Source organism: Ambystoma mexicanum, chromosome 6p (genome assembly GCF_040938575.1).
Source record: "Ambystoma mexicanum isolate Mex_15411 chromosome 6p, UKY_AmexF1_1, whole genome shotgun sequence".
NCBI lineage: Eukaryota > Metazoa > Chordata > Amphibia > Caudata > Ambystomatidae > Ambystoma > Ambystoma mexicanum.
In genome coordinates, this window is record NC_090935.1 from 656,032,874 (window position 1) to 656,043,431 (window position 10,558).

General features: G+C 46.4%; 1 protein-coding gene across 5 annotated transcripts in view; it reads right to left on the reverse strand.

The window, feature by feature from the left end:
• The window catches only part of BDP1 (BDP1 general transcription factor IIIB subunit), a 2,223,165-nt gene extending 2,215,837 nt beyond the window's left edge, over positions 1 to 7,328 (reverse strand). For 4 of the 5 annotated variants that reach the window (XM_069627521.1, XM_069627519.1, XM_069627520.1 and 1 more), the window contains exon 1: positions 6,974 to 7,326. In XM_069627521.1, the coding sequence (XP_069483622.1) occupies positions 6,974 to 7,182 (209 nt within the window). In that variant the 5' untranslated portion in view covers positions 7,183 to 7,326. Of the gene's footprint in view, positions 1 to 6,973 lie in introns of all 5 variants that reach the window. The other variant, XM_069627522.1, reaches the window with a different exon arrangement.
• Between the last annotated feature and the right edge of the window lie 3,230 nt (positions 7,329 to 10,558).

A 10,558-nucleotide genomic window follows, 5' to 3' on the forward strand; every position in this document is an offset into this window, starting at 1 on the left:
AAGCAGAACGGGAACTGCGGAGGCTAGAGATCATCCACTCGCAGACACCAGGAAAGACAACTCTGCAACCACTGCAAGAACAAATGGCCAAACTTAAAGCACTGGCGGAACAGGAAGTATACTATATAGCGCAAACAATACAAGGCAGAAGGTATGGGGGAAGGTAACAAAGCAGGACGCACAATGGCTAACCTCATCAAAGCCAAACATGGGGTAAAACATATCACAAGTATAGTGGACCCAGAGAGCACCGCACACACGAACGCCCAAGCAGTAAACAAGGTGTTCCTAGAGTTCTACATGAAACTGTACACTAATACTGACCAGTTAACGAAGAAGAGCTTAGTATCTACATGAACTTGTTCCCCGTGCCCGAAATGAGACAGATAGAAAGAGAGGCACTAGCCCTACCACTAACCTCTGAGGAAATCATACAAGCTATCAAGGAGCTACAAGCAGGCAAAGCGCCGGGCTCAGACGGGATTCCGGCAGACTTTTATAAAAATTTCAAAGAGGAACTTGCCCCCAAGCCCCAAACTCACGGAATTATGGGAAGAAGCTCTAGAAAGTGGCGAGCTGCCGGCCACAATGAAAGAAGATATAATAACAGTCCTTTTGAAACCTCACAAATACCCACAAGACCCTAACTCATACCTCCCCCTCTCCTTGATCAATGTGGACACAAAGATATTTTCCAAAGCAATAGCTAATCGACTACTCCCATACATGAATAAATGAAATACATCCAGACCAATCAGGCTTTATCCCCACCAGATCCACCTCCTTAAACCTCCGAAGGTTCTTCGCAATAGCCTCACAAATGGACCCGGAAGCGAAAGTAGTGGCAGTAGCCCTAAACGCTGAAAAAGCATTTGACTCTGTCTCATGGAAATACATGTACTCCATACTCAAAAAGCTAGGTTTCTGCCCGGGATTCCAGAAGTACATACAAATACTATACAAAGACCCCAAGGCCAAGGTCAGAACAAACAATACACTATCGACAGAATTCAAACTACGAAGGGGCACAAGGCAGGGCTGCCCACTTCCCCCCCCTCATTTTTTCGCTCACAGTAGAGTGCATGGCAGCTAGACTCCGACATAGTCACGCATGGAGGGGAATACATGTAAGAGGTCCCACACAATTTATTTCACTATATGCAGAGGACACGATGCTTTATATACGAAACCCCGAAACTAACCTAATGCCCGTAATGGAAGACATAACCAAATTTGCAGAATACTCTGGATACAAAATAAATAGACTGAAATCAAAAATAATCTCCCTAACATGAGCTACTAAACATCCCAGGCCACTGCTCAATTCCGCTGGTCCCCAAACAAAGCACGCTATCTGGGCATCATCAAGGCAACTGACAGACACACTATACTCCAACAACTACGAGCCGTATCTAATACTGCTCGAGCAGAAACTTCAAGTGTGGGACAAACTCCCAATATCGATATATGGCCGGATTGCCCTGCTTAAAATGGTGGTAGTTTTTAAATGATTATATCTATACAGCAACATACCCATTTGGCCAGGCAGACAATTCTTTAATCACACTAAAAAAACTGGCATCCACATTTGTATGGGGAGGGGGAACCCTGAGACACTGATGGCCTAAGTTGTGCGAGAGGTATGAAACAGGAGGTCTAACAGCTCCAGATTTTCTACTGTACTATTATATGGTATAAGCACACTTCGCGAAATACTGGGTCGAATCCACTGAACGATATGCACATATACAAGCTGAGAAATTTGCAGCCTCCCCGATCAAATTACAATCCATGATTTTGACCAAATGTAAATAAAGACGGGAGAAATAGACCCATTAATTTCCACGGTAAGAGCATGGGACATAACAGTTTCAAAGAGTCGGCTGTACCAATCCCTACTGGCCCCAAACATCCCTTTGGCACTATCCACATCTCGCACCCACAACAGACATGACAATACAAAAAAAGTGGGATCCAGACTACAAAATGAAATTGGGAGACATATACTCAGACGGCAAGTTTGCACCGCTAGGCCTAGTCCAAGAAAAGATAGGTGCAGGCCTCACAACGACACTACAATATCACAGGCTTAAAGCAGCACTGAAAAAGAAATGGCCAGAATTCCCTACTGAGCCGACCTCACACCCTTTCCTGACTACAATAATGTCGCCCGAGGGATTTCTAGGAGGCATAGCCACATTATACAAAGCCGTGCAAGTACACACGCCATCCACACTTAACAAGAAAGAGAAATGGGAGAGAGATCCACAAATTAGTATAGAAGAGGCACAATGGTCCAGGTACTGCCACTACACCAAATCCATCTCTATGAACTCCAATTTTAGACCAATTCAATTTAAAATCTAGAATCATCTACACATCACGCCCAACAGAATGTCTAAATCCGATACCTCCAGACAAATGTGCTGCCCTAAATGCAATGCCCTAGCAGCTGATTCCATTCACATGTATTGGGAATGTCCACCCATTAAAAGATTCTGGGAAGAAGTAGCCAAAACGGCGAGTGAGATACTGGGCAGACATATACCGGCCACCCCACTCAAATACTTGTTGGGAGATATAGGCAAAATCTCTATCAAGCACCACAGACTATTCGCCATATCCAACACAGTGGCCAAGAGGAACATTCTCAAGGCATGGAGAGCTAGACTAGCTCCTACGGTACAAGAATGGCTGAAAGATCTTATATGGGTACAAGACTGTGAAGAAACGTATATAAGGGGAATAGTGACCTCCTGTAGACCCAAAATGCATTTGGGCCCCCCTTGGACGCTACCTGAACATCGACGTGGGACAGTCAGAGTAAGATACTGAATAAACCAAAAATCGGCGACAACACCAGCAAAACTGCCGGATACTCGACCACGAACACACCGGTCCCCCTTGCTTTAAAGTACTTTGTCTAGTTTGAAGTCGACAAGCTCATATACTGCCTGATTCATGGAATTATTTGCGTGAAAAACGCAGATTTGCCCACCTTTCTGCCCGGAAATCCCTGTACTACAAACAGGGATTTTCAGGCAGAAAGGCACGCAAATCTGCGTTTTTCACGCAAATAATTCCATGAATCGGGGGTATAATGTATACTATGTTCGCTTGTGAGTTGTAATGCATATGACAACAAAAAAATAAAGGTTTTGAAAAAAAAAAGATTAATCTCCGAGGACCTAAATGAGATATTAAGAGAGAAATCTGATGACTTTAAAGTTATTTGAAGGTAATATGTGTAAATTACTCAATATCATTGATTCAACGAAGGAGGAGCTGATCACCAACCCCAACAGTAGCCTTCATAGCCAAAACCCACCTCAGTCTTAGAGCCGTGCCCCAAGGCTGCCTCCCCTCAGCGGAACTCTCTCTTATCTCAGCAACCCGAACGATCCTATTGTACTTAATCTACCAACCTCCAGGCTCCATCTCCTCCTTTGAGGAAGACATTACAGACCTTCGAACTCATAATACCAAGCCAGGATCTCAAATTATCCTACTAGTAGATTTCAATTTAGGCCTGTACGACCCCAATGACACAAATGCAGTCTCCGTGGAAAACTCCATATCCCAACTGGGATTTAAACACCATATTCTGGGGCCCACGCACAACAATGGCAGAAGTTGGATTGGTTGGCAGATCTCAACTGCTCCACCACAATCCTCCAGAACAAACCCACTGCATGCACCCACCAATCGTAGTTCCACCATTGCCCCCCAAATTCTAGCCAGAAATAACGGAAACATCAGGCTTCAAAACCTACGCCCTCTGATCCATGCTATCCTGGATCCGCCTAACTTCAATGACCTAGACTCAGCCAAACTGGTTGACCTATACAAGGACACTTTAAAATTAGCCATAAACAGCATCAGCCATAAACAGCATCGCCCCTATCAAACTAAAAAAAGCTAAACCAGTAGCCCACCTCAATAAATGGTTCACGACTGAACTAAAAACCCTCCGCTACGCCAAAAGAGCTGCTGAAGCCCTGTGGAGAAAATCACCCACCTCTCCCAACAAGGCAGGGTTCCCCTCCGCTGCTGCCACCTATAAATTGGCCAACCTCAAAACAAAAAAAAGAGACTTACAACTACAGAATCCTAAATGCCAAATCCAGTACAAAGGAGCTTTCCAGCATTCTGAGGGAACTGGAGTCTCCAGCTCCACCAACTGAAGCATGCGTCAAGGATGCAGCTTGGTGTGCCAAAATTCAGAAGGCCCCATCTGATAAAATCACCATGCTACAAACTAAAATAGCGGGAAAAAAAAAAAGAAAAAAAAAAACACGTCAAGGTGGCAGGGAGATATCTGTCCTGCCCCAATCATTAAGGAAGCCGCTAAAGACCTGGCCCCTTTCATTGCCGCTCCTCATTCAACGCCAGCTCGGTCCCCAACAACCTCAAGGAGCCATGGGTTATGCCCCTCCTAAAAAATAAAAAAAACGTAGACCCCAACATGCTGACCAACTAAAGGTCCATTACCACAGTGTCGTGCCTCTTAAAAATACTGTATAGAGTACCATACCTCCAAATCCAGAAACATTTGGAGGATAATAATCTACTAGGTCTCCACCAATCCGGCTTTAGGCCGAGACACGGTACAGAAACGGCCCTCTTGGACTTAAAAATCCAAATGGATGAAGCCAAAGATAAGGTAATGTGGCCATCCTTCTGCTGTTAGACCTTTCTGCAGCATTTGATCTTGTCAATCACCATATCCTCACAGAACACTTAACCACAGCAGATGCCTTTTCTACAAACGCTTCAAATTGGATCCAATCCTTCCTCTCTAACCGAACTACCAGGGTCTTCGCACCTTCAGCCTCAGCAGATCCAATCCCCATCAACTGTGGATTACCTCAGTGTTCCTGTGTCTCCCCGAAGCTCTACAACATTTTCACAAAAGCTTCTCTTTGATGGTCTTGACAACATGGGTGTCACCTATACGAATTACGCAGATGACACCCAGGTTCTCATTGCACTAACTGGTTGCTATGAAAATGATTCCAAGTCGATAAACGAAATCTACCTGGAAATTCAGGCTTGGATGGCAGCTCATAGCTTGTGTCTCATTGATGAGAAGACGGAGCACCTAATCATTGGATCCCAACCATGACTAAACAAACTTGACCCTCAGTACACGTCCTTCAACATTGACGGGAAGACCATTAAAGTTGTAAAGGAGGTCAAAACATTGGGAGTTTACTTAGACTCTACTCTCTCTGAAGAAAAGGTGAGCACCACTGCCTCTACAACTGCTTCTACCAATAAGCTGATCAATGCATGCACATTCTACCTGGCTCCCAACAGCTGCATCACACTAGCTAGGGCTGTAGTCTTGTCGAAGTTAGACTATTGTAATACCCTATTCTTAGGCTCTTCAGAACGAAACTTCAATAGACTACAGGTCCTACAGAATAACGCCCTGAGATCAGCATTAAACATCCCTAGATAGACAGGATGCCCACTGGCTCCCAGTATGTGACAGAATCTCACTCTGCACTATAGCTATCACACACAAATGTCTGTCTAACACACCCCATAAATACCTATCAGACAAATTCTCCAGAAACCATCCAACCAGACCCACCAGATCTTTCTACTCGTATTGTCTTAGTATCCCGAGGTACAAACTAAAAACAGCGGGAGGAGCCAGCTTTCCAGTCCCAGCAGCCAAATGCTGGAACCCTCTTCCCGCCGCGATTAGAGTCAAACATTCTTTATGATCCTTCAGAGCCAAAGTGAAAAATTGGCTCTCAGATAAGAAACATTAACAGGCCTCACGCTCATCCACAATCCTCCTCGGCTGAAAACTATGTATCTAAACACAGCTCAGACTATATTAACATTTTCTTTATCCTGCACGGCGCACAAACTGTAACCTTTGGCGACATTTCCATGCACTTACCTGTATTAATTTGCAAGGCGACTAACCGGTAAGCAACAGTCGTCAAGCACTGCTGTCGAATGTACCCTATATGTTCTGTGTCTGCAACTGTAACTTTGTCATAAACTCAAGTGCCCAGTTACCTCAGGGTTAGGTGCGCGTTAGAAATAATAAACTAAACAGAACGAAAACAAAAAAAGGATATGATGGGGACTAGTGAGCAACCATTGATCAAATGAGCCAATATTACCAACATGATGAATATATAACGATGACAAGGAAAAGGAACGTTTTATCAAAATATATTTAGATATTCACCTGTAGAAAGTCGTCAGATATATATGGAATTTTAATTTAATTTGCTACCTGCTTTGGAATATGAAGGCACTAAGTAAGGCTGCTTATCTGCTGCACAAAGGAAATGTAGACTCTCTAAAGGCAGTCAAGAAGAAGAAGAAACCCTAAAACACTTAGTGATACATTGCAAAGAAACTGGCCCTTTGATAAAATTCTACTTTAAAGTGTGTTTATTACGGCTTTAAACACGTGGGAGAATCCTTGTGGTTTTGTCTAATGTAAGAAAATAGTATTAGGTTATTACTGGAACTTTATAGGTTTTTTACCAATCTTTTTAAACTATTAAATGTACAAATCTGTTGATCAGTATTTTACGTAACTGGGCATCAAGGAAATTGAAACGTTATGATTATGTTTGCACTTTGGAATGATGAATTACCAATTACTTGGGAAATGCTGAAATAATGGCCAATCTATTGGCAATTGTCTGTTTTACTTAGTAATGTAAATTGTTGTTTGTGTGATACATTTATTGTGTAAGGTTTGAACGTATAAACCAAAGCACAAATAAAAAAAAAAGAATCTGCCTTGCCTTCATAACTATTTTGTTGGGAAAAAGGTGCATTGGATGAAAGAGGACTAGGTGGTATATAAAACAAAAAAAGCATAGAAGTAGCAATAGGGCTGTGTTTTTCTCTTAGTTGTATTGTGGTTGGGGGGAAAAAGGTGATGGTGGGTTGAGAGTGCTAATGTCTCGGTTTTCCCTAACCTGCCACTCACCTTTGGGCGCTGGGGCTGATGCTACTGGCTACGATCAGTTCCTGCTCCTTGCAATCGCTGGGCGAACGCTTCTCTTCCGTCGGTGGCTTAGGGGGGCCAGGGGTGGACAGTTCCTGGGTGGCCCCCGCAGCCAGTGGGGCAGGGCCAGTTCTGCCCCCCACGGGGGTCTTCACATTGGGCTTGACGCTTAGCCTTGATCTGCGGAACATATCCTTTCTTATAGGCGGCTAGAAGACCCCAAGCGGTGGTCGCACTAGCCTCCTTCCCCTTGTCGCCAGCGGCCACCAGAATCAACAACCCAGTAGCGCTCCATGACAGTCAGCCTGTACGTCACGTGGGAACAAGACTACGGCGCACTGTAACATCGCCTTCACACGGCGCATGCTATTGTACGTCTTGAAAGATGGCAAGCTGGGACGTGCACGAAGTTGGAGGCAGCCATTTTAGGATGGGCATATTCGAATGACTAAAGAACAGTACTCTAACACAGCAAGCATTGGCAACGCCAATGCACTAGTTCTGGCTTGATTAATGTAGAGATTTTGATACAAAGCCGCCACAGATCAAAAGAGGCATTTTCGTTCTGCTCCATTCATTAAACACCTGGATGCCAACTTTTCGCAGTGGGCTTGAAGGTCACTCATACATGCCTACATTCTGGAGCACTAAGGAGTCTAGGGACACGAGGAGTTAGGGACGACATCACAGGGCATAGCCCTGGCCTCAACACGTTTGGTGGGTGTCACCCATTGGAATCAGTTCTTTTACCAGCCAAGATACTTATATGTCCATTCACTCTCACCCTCCTAAATCTGATGTTTTCACCCGCCCAGACTGAGGACTAAAATGGTTGAGGTGTTAAATGTTAAATGTTAAAGGTATTATTGTACCGCGCACCGTCACCAACGGAGCTGGTCCCCAGGCACTCTGGCGGATCTGCAAAAGGAGAAGGTGGGGAAAGGTTAGTAGGGTGAGGAGGGAGTATGATAGTTAGAGTGGTGGTGTTCTGTTGGCAGCTTCATCTCGGGTATACATCATGGGACGAGCTTTGGTGCGAGTATCGGAGTGATGTCAGTCCTCGTGTGCTGTAGGGGTGGTTTATGTGTTGTTGTGGTGTGGTGAAGTGCATGCGGCTTGTGTGAGATTTTGAGTGAGTTAAGTATGCGGAAAGTTTGAGCTTTTTGGTTATTGGGTTATATGTTTGCATCTAATCTTCGCAGTATGGCTACTTGCCTGGATTTTGGGAATCCTTCATGGTGCGAAAAATGGCTAGATTTGAGGTCCTGCATAGTGTGAAAGAGGCCCATGCCTAACAGATCAATTGAGTATAGTAACATACACAGCTGGATTTGAGAGACAGTTTGACTAATTCAGTAGCCTCCTAAAGCACGACTGGATTTGAGGTCCTGCACTGTGGGATAAAGGCCTACGCCTAACAGAAATGTTGGTTTGGGCAGCGCACTCCCTGTTGTTATCTAGAACTATGTGTAGTATTGTATTTAGATTGACTATGTATAGGGATGTCGGGGTGTCTATTCTCCACCTTGGGAGTCGCAGCAGGGGTTGTGGTCTCCTCTTCCCTACTGTCTTGTGAGTATGTGTGTCTGAACTTCGGGTTGTAGTGGATGACTTGTAGCAATGCTTCTGTGTTGGTCTGTCTTATGTGTTCAGACTTTAGAGTCCTCCTCTTGTGGCTATCTCTCATTGGGGGTCATTCCGAGTCCGGCGTTAAGGGAAAAACGAGGCCGGTAAAGTAATAACAACTTCCTTTACCGTTACGGGCCATTCTGACCCGCCACACCGTTATTTACGCCACCGTACACTACGATGACGTAAATAGCGGAGCAGTGTCGCGCGCCCGACACACCATCGCGGAAATAACGGGAAGGCGTAAACCATCTCCGATTCCAAGCAAAGCGAACACGGAAATAACGACCTCCACAAGGGCGCAAAGTACCTTACCGCCATGGCGTTAATACCGGCATCGCGGGGAAGGTGTTAACAACCCTGATCAGTGTTTGGAAGAGGAACAGGTGCACCCAATCAGCACAGGTGGAGGCAATAGAGTCTGGCACAGCACAAAAGGAGCACACCCACACACCACACCCCCTCCCACACCAAGATGATACCAATTGTAGCAGCATTCCTGGAGCTGGAGGCCCTGCTTGCAAGGCAGCAACAACAGCAACCACAGCCCCCACCACAGAGGATACACAGGAGGAGAAGAAGGGTGAGACAGGGCCAGCATGCCCTACCGGTGCAGCCACCATTACCACGCCGGCAGCCCCCAATTCCCTGCATCAGAGCCACCCCCTTCAACCTCACACCAGAGCAGATCCACACCCTGTACCGGCTTGACTGGGACACCATAACCACCATAGTGGCCCTGATACATACCGACATAGTGAGCCTCATAGAAATCAGCACTGCCATCCCCCCTGTACTAAAGGTAGTGTCCGTGCTCCACTTCCTTGCCACAGGCACCTACCAGCATACAGTGGGGCACATGCATGGCATTTCACAGCCAATATTTTCCCGGATACTCAACCAAGTGCTGGATGCCCTCCTCAAGCACAGAAGGGGCTACATATGCCTCCCCCGGACTCCACAGGAGATATATGATACTAAAGCTGCCTTCCATGCACTTGCAGGCATGCCAAATTGCATAGGTGCCCTCGACTGCACCCACGTAGAATTGGTGGTTCCTCATGCCATGGAGGTGCCGTATCGCAACCGCAAGCAATACCACTCCATCAACGTCCAGGTGGTGTGTAATGCCAGTAAAGCCATCACACAATGCAATGCTCGGTACCCCGGATCAACTCATGACTCCTTGGTCCTGCGGAACTCAACACTACCAGGTTACATGGGCCGACATGCCGGACAACGTACCTGGCTGCTTGGTGAGTAACCGTAATGGGCCATGGCAGTGCATTGGGGCTCTGAGTAGGTTGTCAGCATACCCCACTGTGAAAGGGGGTGGGGGAGATGCATACTCCACCCGGCAGAGAAAGTGGGGGGGGGTGCATACTCCACCCGGGAGGGAAAGTGGAGGGGGGGGGAGCATACTCCACCCGGGAGGGAAAGTGGGGGGGGGGGCATGCATACTCCACCCGGGAGGGAAAGTGGGGGGGGATGCATACTCCACCCGGGAGGGAAAGTGGGGGGGGGATGCATACTCCACCCGGGAGGGAATGTCAACTTGCTATTGTACGTTGTGCACCTCACAGAACACTGTGCCCCATGACAAGTGGCACGCCACATTACCACTTAACCACACAGTTGTGAATACGAGCCAACACCTAATGGTACCTGACAAACAGTTACCCTGGCCAAAGACCACGACACATGCACCACACATCGGTGGACCTTACACACCGTAAGGTCATCGTGCACCATGCAGTGCAATAGCACCATGTCGCTGACTCCTGCATCTCAACACAAAGGACAGTCATCCATGGGAGTGCATAGAGGTTAGTCTAACAGGGATCCTACTGCGTGTGACTGGTTCGGCACCTCCATAGTATAGCTGCCAATCACCATGATAGGGATCAGTGCTGAATGATGGGTATGCTACCAACTACT